Source organism: Branchiostoma belcheri, unplaced genomic scaffold (assembly GCF_001625305.1).
Source record: "Branchiostoma belcheri isolate BF01 breed outbred unplaced genomic scaffold, Haploidv18h27 scaffold27, whole genome shotgun sequence".
Taxonomy (NCBI): domain Eukaryota; kingdom Metazoa; phylum Chordata; class Leptocardii; order Amphioxiformes; family Branchiostomatidae; genus Branchiostoma; species Branchiostoma belcheri.
In genome coordinates this window covers 2197081-2213454 of record NW_017803876.1, presented here as the reverse complement: position 1 = coordinate 2213454, position 16374 = coordinate 2197081, and the positions used below count along the sequence as shown (strand labels likewise).

The 16374-nt window shown below is 41.4% G+C and overlaps 3 protein-coding genes across 3 annotated transcripts in view; 2 read left to right on the top strand and 1 right to left on the bottom strand.

Moving 5' to 3' along the window:
- Positions 1-974: 974 nt before the first annotated feature.
- Positions 975-7406, top strand: LOC109472184 (acid phosphatase type 7-like). Its single transcript, XM_019771776.1, has 13 exons — positions 975-1360; positions 2373-2564; positions 2902-3084; positions 3751-3776; positions 4125-4222; positions 4460-4525; positions 4782-4899; positions 5052-5162; positions 5412-5472; positions 5583-5650; positions 5917-5988; positions 6285-6422; positions 7289-7406. The coding sequence occupies exons 1-13, from the start codon at positions 1222-1224 to the stop codon at positions 7379-7381; spliced, it is 1365 nt and encodes a 454-aa protein (XP_019627335.1). The 5' UTR covers positions 975-1221; the 3' UTR covers positions 7382-7406.
- Positions 7407-8743: 1337 nt separating this feature from the next.
- Positions 8744-13333, bottom strand: LOC109472178. Its single transcript, XM_019771771.1, has 7 exons — positions 13303-13333; positions 12738-12887; positions 11693-12586; positions 11316-11498; positions 10879-11020; positions 9542-10474; positions 8744-9174 (listed from the first exon to the last, which is right to left on the bottom strand). Exons 3-6 carry the CDS (start codon positions 12483-12485, stop codon positions 9967-9969), a joined length of 1626 nt encoding a protein of 541 aa, XP_019627330.1. The 5' UTR covers positions 12486-12586; positions 12738-12887; positions 13303-13333; the 3' UTR covers positions 8744-9174; positions 9542-9966.
- Positions 13334-13771: 438 nt separating this feature from the next.
- Positions 13772-16374, top strand: part of LOC109472182 (NADH-ubiquinone oxidoreductase 49 kDa subunit-like) — an 11652-nt gene continuing 9049 nt past the window's right edge. Inside the window, 6 exon segments of the mRNA XM_019771775.1 lie at positions 13772-13891; positions 14324-14439; positions 14849-14958; positions 15261-15341; positions 15619-15739; positions 16161-16273. Of these exon segments, the coding sequence (XP_019627334.1) occupies positions 13788-13891; positions 14324-14439; positions 14849-14958; positions 15261-15341; positions 15619-15739; positions 16161-16273 (645 nt within the window). The 5' untranslated portion in view covers positions 13772-13787.

The window sequence follows — 16374 nt, the reverse complement described above, 5'->3', positions numbered from 1 at the left end:
AAAGCAACCTTCTCTCGGCGGCTATGTAGGATGGCCGGCTATATTAAAACTAGAATTCCGAGATCTCATACCTCCATGAAATATGATCTTGATGTGTAAATGTAAATTTCTTCTTTAATTGTGCAAATGACCTCTGCATTAACATGATATATGCATCGTGATGTATGTTAACTTTTGATTAACTTACAGATGTCCCAAGTATGACATTCTCATCATTCACCATTACGAAATCATAGAATTTTCGCATTAATTATGCAAATTAGGTCATCATTTGCATAATTAGTATCTGTTGAAGTTCCGCCTGCCATAGGTTACATACATTACATGTATGTAAGTAGTATAATGTAAAACACTGTAATTATAGAATTTCCTCATTAATTATGCAAATTAAGTCCTCATTTGCATAATTTGCATATAATTATGCACACCTCTCTCTCAGCTACCTACACACCAAAAATAATGAAAATATGTTGTTCCTGTCTGGACTTATTGGCTTTTAAACATTTCGCCAGAAAGTGCCCTGCAGTTCCAGAACAAGCCGCTATGGGGCCCAAACTCATATGACTTCTTCCCAAGCACGAGAGCTACCTTCCATCAAAATTTCATGACCCTAGCATGTCCAGATCGCGAGATATCAAAACCGGAAGTTGCGCTGCAGTACCAAGGGAAGCCACTAGGGGGACCAAAATCTAATCATTTCCAGTTTTCGTCACACCCTACCAACACACCAAGTATGAAACCAATCCATCCAGGCGTTCTTGAGTTATCTTGTTGACCAACAGACGGACGGACAGACGGACGGACAGATAAACGCAACTGAAAATATAACCTCCATGACACATTTCATGGAGGTAATAACGCGTTAAAAACTCTCCCCACCGCCGCGGGGCCTGCACAGGAGGCTAGCCTACTACCGGTATTACGTGATAGAAACACTGTAAGCTGAGATCATTATCGGATCACGTGGTTTTCCGAATACGGGTGAGCTGGTCTGACCAGGGGGCAGGACCCCAAGATACAACTTCTGCGCGCCTTTGCGGTTGTCTGTTAGAGACTAACTTCTCCTTGGTTGAACAAAGGAAGGTCCTTGGTTGAAGATTTCAGTTGTCCATCCAGGATAGGAGGAAGTTGGATCTAATCAGAAAGCAGAAGTAACGGCCCGGACCAGAGGCGAGCGCGTCTGTTTCGCGCTACGTTGTCCTGTGCTGCTACCGTATAAACATGTCAGACTCTCCGCATCATCCTGCTTGGTTTGTTGTCCTGCTGTCACTGTGCTGCTGCTGGACAGTCTGCTCACCGCGGCCACACCATCCTACTGTCCCAGGCACACAACCGACCCAGATCCACCTGTCGTATACAGGTAACTGTTACATATTTATGCTTTCCAACTTATCTTGCCCCCCCCCCCATTATTGTACTGAAAACCTTAAAGGCACTCTATGTAGTTTTTTGCGCAAAAATTTGGAATATTCTGATTATACTAAATTTCAGTGTTATTAACAGTTACTATCACTTTTCAACACATTTGTGTCATTATTTCACATTTTTTACGTATATTTTGTCCGTTCAAACAATCCTTGCTCAGTACCCGGTGCCACCGGTTTGCTCTGAGGACAACAACAACAACATACAGGGGTTGCCCCCTAGGGTGACTAATTGGCCCGGGCATGCCAGGCTTGATTGACAGGGGCACATGTGACAAGATATAGCCTCCTTAGAAAAACACTCATATCTTTCACATGAGGTGGAATATAATTATCAACTTGGCGTATTTTGTTGGGCATGAATAAACTGTGGTCATCATCCCTTCAAAAGAGATAAAAGATCTGGTAAACGATTAGGTATTTCAGAAACTGGTAAGCTATCAACTGACACCCCACTGGGATGTAGGTCAAACCACTGGCAGTGGGCAATACCATATGTACGGTGTGGCCTGGTGTGGCCAGAGGTTGAATAGAAGATCATTCACAGTTTTCTAAGCTTATAAGGAGCAAGGATGTTGTATTTTTTTGTTGCGGAGTATAATTTTGGAATACTAAAGGGTTAAGTCAATGTACTATGTAAAGAAAAGAATGAAAAATATACTTTTTGTATTGTCAAAAAACTACATAACGTTATTCATAACCAAGGCTACCAGGATAGGCTACCTGGATAACCCTTTTTGGACCCCAAGGGCATGCATGGGGTTTTGTCGTCATCTGGAATTACTTTGAGGAAAACCAGGGTCAAGTGCAGTTCTCATCAGTTGCTGTGGAGTGGGGGGGGGTGTCAAGTTCCATTTAGTCCACTTTGACAGCTGTGCTATATTTTTCCCAAAAATTTGATATCAATGCCAAAATTCCTTAAAAATGTTGTTTTATCTTGATCATTAGGCTCCCCCACCTCTATGGTTGTGACATGGAGTACCCTGAACAACACAGCTTCTATGGTTGAATATGGACAGGGAGACTTTTCCCTGAGAAACTCTGGGATTAGCACGTTATTTGTGGATGGAGGGAAGAAACACAACGCCCAGTACATCCACAGGGTGGTCATGACTGGACTCAAACCAGGATTTCGATACAGTAAGACTTTTCAACATTTGTGTTCAGCTATTCAATACATGTAACATAATACAATGTATTTAAATTTGATTTGAGCTCTTTGAGTGCCAAAGGATGCAACTCTACGAAGGTGCTTAGACTTAGAGAATCATAATATTGTGGCTGAGGATTCACATGATCCATAACTATCAATGATATCTCATTAACATAAACTAACTAGTTATCGTTACATGATGTCACTTGACTTGACTTTTTGTAAGATTCATCTGTATCGGTACAGCCAGTATAAAAGCCCTTTGGCTTAACACACAAGCTGCTATCATGAAATGATTCTGGTGTTCTGATGTAACGCTACTAGTCTACCATGTGGGGAGTGAAGAGTCCTGGAGTGCCATCTACAGTTTCACGGCGGTGCAGGATGACACCAACTGGAGCCCCAGGTTTGCCGTGTACGGAGACCTGGGCTACGAGAACGCCCAGTCTGTGGCCAGGCTCACTAAGGAGGTGCAGAGAGGGATGTACGATGCCATTCTTCATGTTGGTGAGGAATAGTCTGTTCTTTTACTGTGTTGTGCAAATGGAAGCTGGAACTGCAAGCCATATGTTTGGAAATGTTTGGTACAGCCTCAGTATAAGACCAGCTTCAAGGGGTTGGTTAATAACATTCCAATAGGGCCCGCAACATTATAGAACATAAGAAAAATTTTGAAGTAGAATTTTCCGCAGTACAAGCCTCTGGTTAATATCATTCCAATAGGGCCGGGTTGGTGGAAAAACCGGTCCAGTCCAACCCTGTCACGTGTAGTTGCGCCCCCTGACAGAAAGTGATAGAACTGCATGTGGTCCGGCACCACACTGATGTGCCCCCATATATCCCAGCATAAGACGCGCTGATTGGCTAATGTTGATGTTTTTGATTAAGATTCGATTTACTGGAAGAATGGCGACGCTTTACGCGATATCGTGATAACAGGCGCAAGTAACATTATATGAAATAAAAATTTTGAAGTAGAATATGGGCACTAATACAATATATACACCAAGGACATATGTTTTATAAATGATTTTGAATATGGGCACTAATATAATACACCAAGGACATATGTTTTATAAATGATTAGCAATATGATGATATGCCAGTGCCTTTTTACCTGATCTATGTTAGTTCTGTGACTCCAATGAATAAATACATTCTCCCTATTTTCAGGTGACTTTGCCTATGACATGAATGATGTAAGTAAAACTCTCCAACAGTGATGTGACAGTTAATTGTCTTTTAAGACAATTAACATTACTATTAGAATTAACAATTAACATTACTATTAAAATAGTAGTGTTCAACATTGTCTACCATATTTTTGCACAGTTCCATTTTGCAGTAAAACAATATTCACAAAGTTGGTGAAAAGGTAACAGAACACTGGTATACGCAAATTGTGGATCCTAATAAAGTTAAAGTCAAACATCAAACATCTAGTGTCATGCTTCACAGAATATATTTTTTTTCATGGTCTGCATTTTGCTCTCCTACCATACCATAGAAAGTATGTTAACTTAACGTCATGTTTTCCATGCCCACAGAAAGATGGAGAGGTTGGGGATGCCTTCATGTCCCTGATCCAGCCTATTGCTGCTTACCTCCCATATATGACATGTGTCGGCAACCATGAGACTGCGTAGTAAGTTACATTTAGTTGTGATATTATAGATCATCATACTGTAACGTGTGAGGTGGCAATTTGTGTAAAGAGACAATATAGAGAACATTGATTTGGATCAGCCCATTAATTAGTATTTTGTCATTGTGGCATGTTCATTAATAACTGAATCAAGGTTTTTCTTATTAGATGTGCAGAACAAATATATAACCTTTATCAGACTTTGCCATTGCAACTGTTCCTTCTTTGTTTTTCTAGCAACTTCTCCCACTACATCAACAGATTCTCTATGCCAGGGAGTCATGGCAAGGACATGTTCTACAGGTAAGAGACAGGCAGTAGATACTTCGCTTGGTATCCAAAACTATTATAGCTGCCGAGTCTATTTTGCCTGTGGAGGAATGAAAGTCTTGGCAGCTATAATAGGGGACCTTTGACCAGTGACACGAGCAACTTTTCAATAGTCACTGTTAACATTAGTATCATCCTAGTCTAGGCACCTGTAACTAAGGTGATAAATGTTGATTTCAGGATAAAGAATCTCATCTCTTTTTGTTCCCCCAAACTTTCCATTCAAAAGTTTCAACATTGGACCAGCCCACATCATCTCCATCAACACAGAGGTGTGGTACTTGGATGAAGAGGGAAGCAAGGACAAGGTGATCAGGCAGAGGGAGTGGCTGCACAAAGAGTTGGAGGTGGGTGTTTGTGGTTTGGCGTGTGTATGTAGGACTTTTGTAACAGGACAACCTGATATTATTTCTTAACATCACTCACATACATTGCACCTCTGAGCGATGCTTGTCAATTGTCTGACTGTTCATATTTTCTTCTAAAAAAATTAATGCAGGCCGCAAACACACCAGAGCAACGTCAGAAACAGCCATGGATCATCCTGATGGGTCACAGGCCGATGTACTGCTCCAATGTGGCAAAGGACTGCATCATGGATGAAAGCTTTGTAAGTGTGTTGGCATTGAAAGTGTTTATGTCGTGACTTTTATACAATTGAGCAGCATGATGTAGGTGATTGTAATGGACTGGTAACAGTAAGTGACATCCTTACATTTGTAAAGCTCCTGTCATTTCATACTATTTTACTTCAGGCAATGTTTCGCTTCATTGTACATGTATAGGCTTGACATCATTGTTGAAATAACATCTTGCTTTAAAAGTTTTATTTATGAGACATTTTTTGCTTTCCCCTTAGGTAAGGCAGGGTATACCAAAGCAAGGCATGCCAGGCATAGAGGACCTGTTGTACAAATATGGTAAAGTTGTGTGATTTGTATACTTTCTGAATTTGCAGCAGCCTTGGTTCATACCTGATTTTGTGTCTGAACTCCACAATGTTCTAAACATCTTCCTTTCTCTCCTACAGGTGTAGATCTGACTATCTGGGCCCATGAGCATTCCTATGAGAGACTGTGGCCAGTGTATGATAAAATGGTATGTGGCCTCACTCTACCATGTAAGATGCAAATGAATTAGTGAATGCCATGCTCTTTGAGTAACTAGAGCAGGGAGAAGAGTCTGGGTACATATAACGTTACTTCACTAGTTCATAAGCCTGAAGGTGAATCTTACTGTGATACATGTATTTATGTTGTGGGTACTTTAGATCTGTTGATAGAATATTGAAGCTCCTTGGTCCAACTTTTGAGTTTTGATTCTCTGGGAATATTTTATATTCATTTTGCTCCTCCATCCATCAGGTGATGAATGGAAGCATGAGCCAGCCCTACACAAACCCCCAGGCACCTGTGCACATCATCACTGGATCTGCTGTAAGTCAACAAGTTTGTATTAATGCCTGGCATGGGTTGTAGTACAAGATTTCATGGATCAGTATGTTCGCAAGCATCAGGGTCTGATGCATGTCGGCTGCAGACATGCATAGGTCTTGCTTGGTTGATCTAGATTTTATTGAATGTACTGGGTACATAAAATAGAACTCTTTGCCAGTGTTGTTGCTGTATTATTTGACAGGTTGCACAGTTAAGTGTTGATCCAGCCATGGACTAGAATAGCCACTGGTTTTGCTCACATTTTGGTTTAATGAACACTTATTTATGTATTTCAGGGCTGCAAGGAGAGGCTGACACCATTTGTACCCAACCCTAAACCATGGAGTGCTTTCCGCCTGGATGACTATGGGTATATCCGCATGACCATCTTGAACTCAACACACCTGTACCTGGAACAGGTGTCAGATGACCAGGTGAGCCGTCCCACCTTTGAACTGAAATTGAACTACAGTAGATGTCTTAGTGATCCCATGATGCCTCTACATTGTAGTCTGGGCGCCATCCCCTTAGTTACTGCCAGCTGCCTACCACTGCATGTGGTTGCGAGTGACATCGAGGAGTTGGCAGTAACTATCGAGGATGACACCCAGGCTAGATGCATCATGAACCTTTTCTAATCTTTATAATGATATCCAAATCTTTTCTGGTACATATAGAATACAACACGGGGTATTCCGTATCGCCCGAGGTACCAGCCCAATCGCGCGTCGGATCGCCCGACGGCCGAAGGGAGATCTGATCCGCGGGAGGGCTGGGACCGAGGGTGATGCGGAATACCCCGTGTTGTATTTTATTTATGTCATACCCACCCAAGAAAACACGCCTTTTAATGCGAAATAGGCGAACATTTGGTGTCCCTAAGCCCAAACAATGCAACAACATCAATTCCAATGTCCGAATTTTGTGTTCGAATTTTCGAAAGCGGTGTAAGCGGTTAGGGCGAAACTCGTTCGAATCGTTCTATGGAACATTTGGAAGCCCCAGGCCGTATGCGTTCAGAACCCCCGGGCCGTACCGCTAGTTATCACACGGGCCGGAACACCCGTATCGAACGTAATCGCGGCCCAGGTAGGACATAAATTCAGTTACAGACTGTAGCTGCAGAACAGTGGATATTATGAATAAAGTACGGGTACCTGAACTTACCTTTTACAAACATATGTACTTACCCAGGCTAACACAGCCCTTGAGTACCAGAGGGTAGAATGTAGTTAGTACATTGTACACAATGATTTGGACAGATGACAGCCAATGATTCCCACTTGTCTGTTCTCTTCAGGATGGAGTTGTTGTGGACAGCATGCAGCTCATCAAACTCAAACATGACTCCTACTCCACCAGGAGTTACAGTGGCAGCAGAAGGGACTTATAGGGGGGGGGGGGAGGGAGAAAGGGAATGGGGGGCAGAGTCTGGTGTTCTTCAACTGTTCTTCAGCAGTTGAAGAACACCAGGGGTTCTACCATTTTAATAGATCACCTGGATGTCCCAGGGTTGTTTGCTAACATTTGAGATGTTAGAACCTCAGAAACACAGAACACTAATCACCAGGGGTGTTTGTGTACAATTTTACAAACGTTTATGATAATATATACTAGTATTCTATGTGTGTGAATAATGTATATTTTCGTTGTCACATCAATTTTTATTAATATTATACATGTAGTATAATGAAATAATAGATGGTTTTAGCATGTTGAGAATAATGAGGCTGTTGAGAAATAACTTCTTATAGTTACACAGAAAAATGTTTTGCAGTCACAAGGACCTTGGGAATGATGCAATGATGATATTCATCATTGTATATTTTTAAAGTAGACAGCTTTAAGTACTATTCTATTGTATAAGCTGGTGGATTGATAGCTGCTATCAAAACATTAAATCAAAGAGCTTATATCTCCTTGAACTTGTTTTATTAAATGTGAATCTCTGACTGATTCTGTCCATGCATTTTCCCACTGGCTCCCCATAAAGCAAGAGACATGCATACAGCATGCAATAACAGGAAATGGAATAACCTTTTCTTTGACCCAGCTTTGCATCAATTCACCCAACATGCATATCATGTGAAAGTAATTACAGAAACACAAGTAGACACACAACAAGATTTTGTATGACATTCCATTGATTATGCAAATAGAAATATAGGATTTTCTTGTAACCCAATACTGTATTGGTATTTATAAGTCAAAGTGTGAAGATGCTCAATACATTTCAGACAGCACTGTAGGTGCTTTATGAAAAAATAATCAGTATTAGATTATTGTCAGATATCTCTCAATTGTATGATACATGTACATTGAAATAGACAAAATGTAGTATAACTTCAAGTTGAATCAAAAAGTGAAATGCCCTCAGAAACATTTATTACCTTAAATTCTAAATGTTAAACCAGGATACTACAATCACCCAGTAATACTTCATTACTTAATAATCCAATTGCACTGTGCTATTTTCCAGCAAAATATACAGCATAGTTCATTATTCAATATAGATTTACATTTTTTATAAACATAATTTACGTACCTTACGTCCAGCTTACTGTTTTTAAAATACATCATTGATATAGATCATAAAAGCCATTCTTCCATTACTTGCTCAATTCTAAAAATGTAAAATCTAAGGCACAGATGGATTAGCAGCACTCAGCAAAATAGCATCATGTCACAATTTCTCCAACAAATCTGTAGCCATGTTGAAACTGCTACTTCTGTAACAATTTCTCCAACAAATCTGTAGCCATATTGGAACACTTCTGTAACAATTTCTCCAACAAATCTGCAGCCATGTTGAAACTGCTACTTCTGTAACAATTTCTCCAACAAATCTGTAGCCATATTCAAACAGCTACTTCTGTAACAATTTCAACAATCTGTAGCCTTGTACAGTACAAACGGCTACTTCTGTACCAATTTTTGGCAGTCTTGCTTGTGTCCATCCTTCCAGTGCTTCCTCTGACACTCCTTTGAGCAGTAGTGGGCCCTCCTACAGGAGGCACATTTGCCGAACTTCTCCCCAAAGTCTGGCATCCTCCTGCAGTACCCACAGATGAAGTACATCGCTTCTCTTTGGATCACCTCATTTCTCTCGTCAGGATCCATCCCTGCGAAGCATTCACTCTTCAAGTTCTTGGAATTCAGGGCTTCTCCCAAGAGCTGGATCAGTTGCTGTAGGGAAAAAAGGAATAGCTTAGAATGAAACAACTGGACTGCACATTTGAAACACAGGGTTTTGGAGAAGTTGGGGGTACCCCTTTTCACCTTTTAGATGTTTCAACCACTTTTTCCTATGGGTCCTTGTCCAATCATACATTTGAAAATTTTGTTCAATTTGACAAGCAATACCATTTTTTATCTGATACATATAACTACCAGAATGGTCACCAGCTTATAAAAAAGCATATGAAAACTTCTAATTTTCCTTTCAATCCCAGATAGACCAAGAAGATTGCACAGATCTATTCGTGTATCTACATGTATAATACATCAGAATGACACCAACATCACTAACTTTGTAAGGTGTGAGTTGACATACCTCTGTGCTAGGTCCTCCTTTCCAGGCCGGATCCATAGGTTTATTGTACTTCACTTTGACACCTCCTTCTGCACCTGGAGACTTCTTCTGTCCTGCCCGCCTCAGAACATCCCCAACACTCGGCTTAGACTCATACTCCACACGCTTTTCTGGCTCTTCTCTGGATCCTCGCTTCTTCACCTTGGATTGTTTACTACCCTTTCTACCTTGCTCAGTTTTCTCCTTGACAGACTGTTCTCTCTCCTTAGAAGCATTTAAGCCCTGCATCTTGCTGAATTTTGCTGTGAGATCTCTCTGATGGAGCTCTGCGATCTTCTGCTCCATGTGGCAAACCTCTTCCTTTCCTGGATCTCTCCCCCTCTCAGCAGTTGATTCCTTTAAATTCACTTCTGTGCTGTGCTCTTTCTGTTTTTCCTTTGTGTTGTTTATACCGTGCACAACTTCTCCCTCTGATCTTTCTTCTGAGCTGGTTTTGTCCCATTTAGACTAGCTGTGTCATGATCATCCCACTCCTCTCTGTGTTTCACCATCAAGGCTTGGACAATATATTTCTCTAATGCTTCGTCCGTTCCCTCTGCAAATGCTTGTTTCCAGTCCACTCTTTTCGTACCATCCCTCGGATCTCGCGTCATGTTCCTCTCACTGTAACTGCCTTCTTCGTGTCCCTCGTCAAAACCTGACCCTTCCCGGATTATGATCATTTTCCCCTCTTCCTTTATAGCTTCCCTAATGCTCTCCACAGTGTCGTCTGCACGTTTCCAAATGCTTTTGTGGCGAAACCCTGCAATTTCCTTGTCTGTGACGCTGTCTTCATCCAGGTCCAGTGGCTCCCTCATCAGGCTGAGAGGTTTGAGGCGTGGGGCTGGCCCGTACACCTCATACTTCCTCTCCCTTGTTGCCCCATCAAGAAGGATCTTGTCACAGTTTGTCTCCCTACAGTAAAGGGATGGTGATATACAATTCTCTACTTCATTCACTGTCATAAAAGGACTGGACCAGAGAGTGTTGACATTTCTGCTTACTGTACTATTATTAGATTGTAAAACTAACTACAGTCTGTAGACGGTGGCATTTGACAGCATGTAAGGAAAGTCATGTAGTTCACAACCCTCAATTGGAGCTACAGGAGATTTCTTGTCTCCCAACACATGAGGCAGTCAGATAAGAGTGTTCCAGCCAGTTCGGTAGGTGGCCATTCTGTCAACATTCTTCCAGTTCAGATTTATATTGGAGAGAGCTATGGTAACCATTAATTTCTAGGTACATGTAAGCTCAATTATTTCCTGTTGGACACCCAGGGTAGTCAAGAAGATAATAGAGAAGGGATAGAACTTCACCTGTACACTTTCAATGTCAAGTCCTCCCCGGACAGTGGACAGCCTGCAGCCTTCCATTCTCGCTTCTGGCTCACAAGAGTCCACTGTTTCTCCTCAGGGTCCTCCCCATCCTCCACAGGGAACTTCTCCTGAAGCCACTCTACTAAAGGTAGAAAAATAGAGGATAAGAAAGTAAATGAAAATTAAGTAGCTTGTTCATGATACTTCCAATGCAAATGATGAAGGCAATGGAGGATCTGTACATGAAAGTTCAGATTGTCATACCAGGTCAACAGTGTGTCGTTGACTACCAGTCTAATCAAGTTGTGTTCATTTTTCACCATAGGCTCACAACATAATATCAAATCATAACAGCAATTGGAAATTATTTCCTTCTGTAGAAATGACAAGAACTATGATTGAACAAATAACTTAAGCAAGTGCCGACTAGCACTTACATGCTCTAGTTTTCATCTTTTCTGCCCCTCTCCTCTTCTTTTCCAACTGCTCACAGTAGGACGGGTCTTGCATGTTTCTCTCCTGCCTCCGCTTCAGCCAGGCCACTCGTGCATCGTACCTCTCCTGCATTCTCCTCACCTTTTGGGCGACACTCCCCGTATCCCTACCACCAACCATCACTCCTGGAAAAAATACATGTACGTTACGACAGAATTTACTACTGTGTCATTTGAACTTTTATAGAAGACCTGCCTTATAAAAACACTCTATGAAATGTTCAATTTTCACAAAGCTATGCCCTCACATACAAGTTATTCCAGTTGTAAAATACATGCAGAATTTAATGCCTTTGCCGTGATTAAGTGCATATACGTACTGGGACACTGCTTCATAAGGATGTCTTCTGTGCCCTCCACTGGAAGCTCAAAAGTCTCCAGATAGTCGATCCAAAACTTAGCGTTCCAGGTCCAGTCGATCAGACCCTCTCGGTATATCACCTCTGCAATGGACCAGCTTTCGTGTCCGTCCAGATTCATCAAGTTGTCCAGGATGACAGTGTTGAGGAAATCGTTATTAGATCGGATGAGGGCGGCACACAAGTAGAACACCATCAGGTTGCGAATCTCCCGGAAGTTGAAGAGCGTGCGATTTCTCCGCGCGATGATGTAGTCCAGGATGTGCTCGAGCATGTAGTCGTCAAAGTAGGAGGAAGAATCCACGTACATCTCCCCCAGTATGTGGGCAAGCGTGACACCGTAGTCCCTGTCCATGAGCCAGTACTTCACCACACACTGGATCTCGTGGGTGTAGCAGTTCTTCCTCACCCACTGGACGTTACAGATCTGGAGGAAGCGTTGGACCTCTGACTTGGCGCAGGTGTTGAGGTAAGGTGCCAGTGCCCTTATGGCGTGCATGTAGATGTAGTAGTCCTCCTCCACATACTCATGGTCCTTGCCGATCCTCTCGTCCTTCAACGGGACCATGATGAAATCTATCAGGGTCCTGGTGATGAAGTCAATGGTCCTCATGGGGTGGTCTCTGTCAGTGGTAAAGATCTCCTGGTAATACTCCTTGCACTTGGTGATGTAGCTTTGCCTCTGCCTCTCGGCACATCTTTCGAGGCGCTGTATTTCGTCTTCTGAGAGCTCCTCCAGTTCATCTTGCATCATGCATCGAGCCTTGTAGTCAAGCAGAAGACTTGGAGCGTACGTCCTCCGGAGAAAGTGGATGTGGAAAAGTGGTGAGAGCTTTGCACACACCCACCTTTCATCTGAAAAAGAGATACATGTAGTACATATATACATTTCCTTAAACTAATACGTAACCTTAGACTGAAGTTAGAGAAAAAATGATGCCTGGACAAGGGGATATCTGAAGTCTTAATGCAAATTCTCACAGGAAAGAGAGAATCCAATATGTACCTGAATCTTGGAATGTTTCTTCATTAAAGATGTTGTCGTTGACTTCATTGTATTTGTTGCTTACATCATTCAAGACACGAAGAACAAGTGCCAGGAGGTCACGCCTTTCTTTCCTCACCTCGTCATCGTTGTTCTTGATGATTCCAAGTGCTGAGGAGGAGAAACAAGGAACTTGACAATCAGTACAAATTGATAGCCTCTACCAGGCTTTGGGAGGCGGCTGGAAAGAGTACGTAGAAATTGGCCAAATAGAGAGATAACATGCCAGAAGAGTTGGTTCGCTAAACCAATTCCTCTTGCATGTTATCTCTATTTGGCAAATTTCTACTCTTTCAAGCTGCCTCCCAAAGTCTGGTGGAGACTAACATTAGTAACGTTAACATTAACAAATTGATACAAATATGAAGGTTACTCGGTTCTCTCTAGCTCCCGATATCAAATGTCCTAAGAACCTTCAGAAAAAAAGTCCTCATTTCATAGTTGTCAATTTACAAGTTGTGTTTTGAAGACCAATTTTGAACTTTGAACAGCTGTCTTATGTCTATAATAAATGTGTAGAACCCACCTTTCAACTGGCGGACGGTTATGGTCTTTGTGCCTATTATGTCTATAATAAATGTGTAGCAGTAGAACCCACCTTTCAACTGGCGGACGGTTATGGTCTTTGTGCCTATTTCTTCAAGAGGACCCAGAAATCTTTCTGGCTTGTGTAGTATGTGAATTTCAGAGTCTTCCTGCTCTTCAGACGTTTTGCTGTGTAGAGCCATTTTCATGGACCTTGCACACCTGGCAACTTCTTCCTCAAAACTCTTCGGAGGCTGCCCGCCAGTTTTGTGCCTGTTTAAGCCTCACATTTATGGTTTGATGCATACATTTCTCTCCCAAACTGAACAAAATATATATATCTAAAAGCTTCAACAATTTATATAGCTGTTTTATGTATCTAATGTCCTCGTTAATTTCTAAAAGGATTTTCTGAGAATAGAATCTAAGGCATGTAAACTATAGACAGCTACTAAGTCTGAGGCCCCAAGCAGTGCAGAAATCAAAATGGCGTCGACCCTTTTGGGTTTTGCCACTCGTTCGCTCGTTTCTAACGGCACTTTGCTCAAACGTGTCGTGCCCCAGACAGCAGCAGCCTTCCAGGCGACTAGGTAAGTGTTAAGAGAGTCAATTTGCACCAGTTTATGGCGTGTTAAAACGAGTGCATTTGCCGAATTCGGATACATGCATGTGTCCTTCAACACTTCGTACGTTGTGTAATTAAGTTGGGGAGGGGGAGGGGTCGTATGATTACTAGTATTATGTGACAACATTCTGACTTTTACACACATTTGGTGACCAAGAACATCGAATATGCCCCATGACACCTATGCCCTTATTACTGTATCTTGACTGGGTTGACGTATGTCTCGTGTTACTATATTTCTCCACGTTTTTGAACTTCTCTAAAAATTATGATTGTTACATGATCATGATCATATAGGCAGGTAGGCATGATCATGTTTGAGAGGTTAGACAATGCTTAGTTTTAGAAAAATCAAGAAGCTTGGTAAATAGAATTTTTGCTTTTGCGTCCTATACAGAGGAGCTAAGCAATGGCATCCAACAGTTGAAGACATTCAGGAATCAGCGGGTGCAGTCTTCTACACAGACCCGAAAGATCCAAATAGATGGGCCAAGGATATCAAACCATGGAGCTGTAAGTAACTTGACAAAATAAGAGGGATCAGTAAACTTGTGGGTCTTTTTGCACGCCTTTGTGTTTTTAATCTATTGTTATGGATATGCAAGGTTGTAATGTATTTGCACCAAAGAATGTACATTATTGTTGTACTACACCTTTGTTCTTTACCATTTTCCATTTGCCTTGTTTACAAAGTACATGTACTATACTACTGAGTAGTACTCTCTGTAAGAGTGTGCCAGTGTGTATGTGCTTCATGCAGCTTCACATACAGTGGTTGTAAAGATATAAATGACATACATACTTTTTTTTTTACATACAGTGTGTGTAATTGTGTATAATACTATAAAGAGCTGTTAGAGGAATTTATTGGGAATAGCCCTTTGTTTTTATCAGCATAAGCATTTATTCCTTGTTTCCACAGCACGGGATCCTGTCCCAGACACGGAGGTCTCCAACTTGACGGTGAACTTTGGCCCTCAGCACCCAGCAGCTCACGGTGTACTCAGGCTGGTCATGGAACTCAGTGGAGAGGTCAGGCTGTACGGATACTAGTTGTAGAGAAGAGAGTTTAATGATCGATATGACCTGCAAAACTGACATAACTATTCTTCAAATGTCGACAGCTAGTACTTTTACTTAAACAAGGGACTTGTTTTGAGCAAGTCCCAGGTAGAGATAGTGAACATTCTCTTATAATTATTCCACTATTGGTAAACTTCCCTTGCCGCTACATCATAGTTTAATATTTATCATTATCATAGTGTTGTACATGTTTTTACTTGTACTGTATGTAGTCTTACAGTTCTTTTGTCTATCACATCATACACATGCAGAGTGTCAAGAGATGTGACCCCCATATTGGACTGTTGCATCGAGGCACAGAGAAGCTGATAGAGTACAAGACCTACTTACAGGTACAGTACCAGCTTCTTAATTCATATCTCTGAATATCTAGGGACAAAAATTACTGAAAAGAAAATCAAACTTTGAAATTAACCAAATAGATAGAATATTTTGTCAGTGGTGTTCACAGGCACTCCCATAACCTCCAATATATTCTCTATCCATAGTACTGAATGTTTTGTTGCTTGTAGTATAATACAGATCTTTCTGTACCTTGTCAAACTATAGAGAGAAACATTTAATGTCACAATCCTATCTTAATGATTGTTGTTGTCTTATTCCTTCCAGGCACTTCCATACTTTGACCGTTTGGACTATGTGTCCATGATGTGTAATGAGCAGTGCTACTCTCTGGCAGTGGAGAAACTACTCGGCATAGAAATCCCAGAGAGAGCCAAGTTCATCAGAGGTAAGGTCCTTCTTCTTAGGTGGGCTCTCATGTTTCAAAATATATAGATGGGGAATATATTAGATATATCCAGACTGTATAATAGTAAATGTTGAATTGCTGTTAAGTTGATAAAAATCAATTTGTGACTAGTGCTACATGTATGTCTAGTTGGAAAAGATTTGATATGACAAGTGCTTTTTCTGTGCACTGTAGACAGCACATTTACATCATAAAGGTGAATGAAAGGCATTCCAGGAATTTAGGTTGGCTCTCTTCTCATTTACTAGTATTTGGAACATTTGTACAAGTGTAAAGAAAAATATTTTGTATGACTCAATGGCATGCCAATAGTTCTTGCCCCACAAAAGGAAAATTCTTGCCCTATGCCACATCACTTTTCTAAGTTCTAGGCTCACTGTTTGTTTTATCTAATCTGTAGTGATGTTTGCTGAGATCACAAGAATCCTGAACCACATCATGGGAGTGGGCACCCATGCCCTGGACGTGGGAGCCATGACGCCCTTCTTCTGGATGTTCGAGGAGAGAGAGAAGGTCAGCAGTTTCATCTGGAATAAGACCGGATTGTGGATGTGTCAATGTTTATTGGACAAGCTACTGTTAACTTCTCTATTCAAGACAAGTTGCATGTTTTT

Excerpts from the sequence above, each read along its gene's own strand:
- LOC109472184 (XM_019771776.1), top strand. The coding sequence starts at position 1,222 with ATGTCAGACTCTCCGCATCATCCTGCTTGGTTTGTTGTCCTGCTGTCA. Across the intron at positions 4,900-5,051 it reads GGCTGCACAAAGAGTTGGAG|GCCGCAAACACACCAGAGCA; the intron begins GTGGGTGTTTGT and ends AAATTAATGCAG. Across the intron at positions 5,473-5,582 it reads GGACCTGTTGTACAAATATG|GTGTAGATCTGACTATCTGG; the intron begins GTAAAGTTGTGT and ends TCTCTCCTACAG.
- LOC109472178 (XM_019771771.1), bottom strand. The coding sequence starts at position 12,485 with ATGATGCAAGATGAACTGGAGGAGCTCTCAGAAGACGAAATACAGCGC. Across the intron at positions 11,499-11,692 it reads CCTTATGAAGCAGTGTCCCA|GAGTGATGGTTGGTGGTAGG; the intron begins GTACGTATATGC and ends TATTTTTTCCAG. Across the intron at positions 10,475-10,878 it reads TTGACATTGAAAGTGTACAG|GGAGACAAACTGTGACAAGA; the intron begins GTGAAGTTCTAT and ends CCTTTACTGTAG.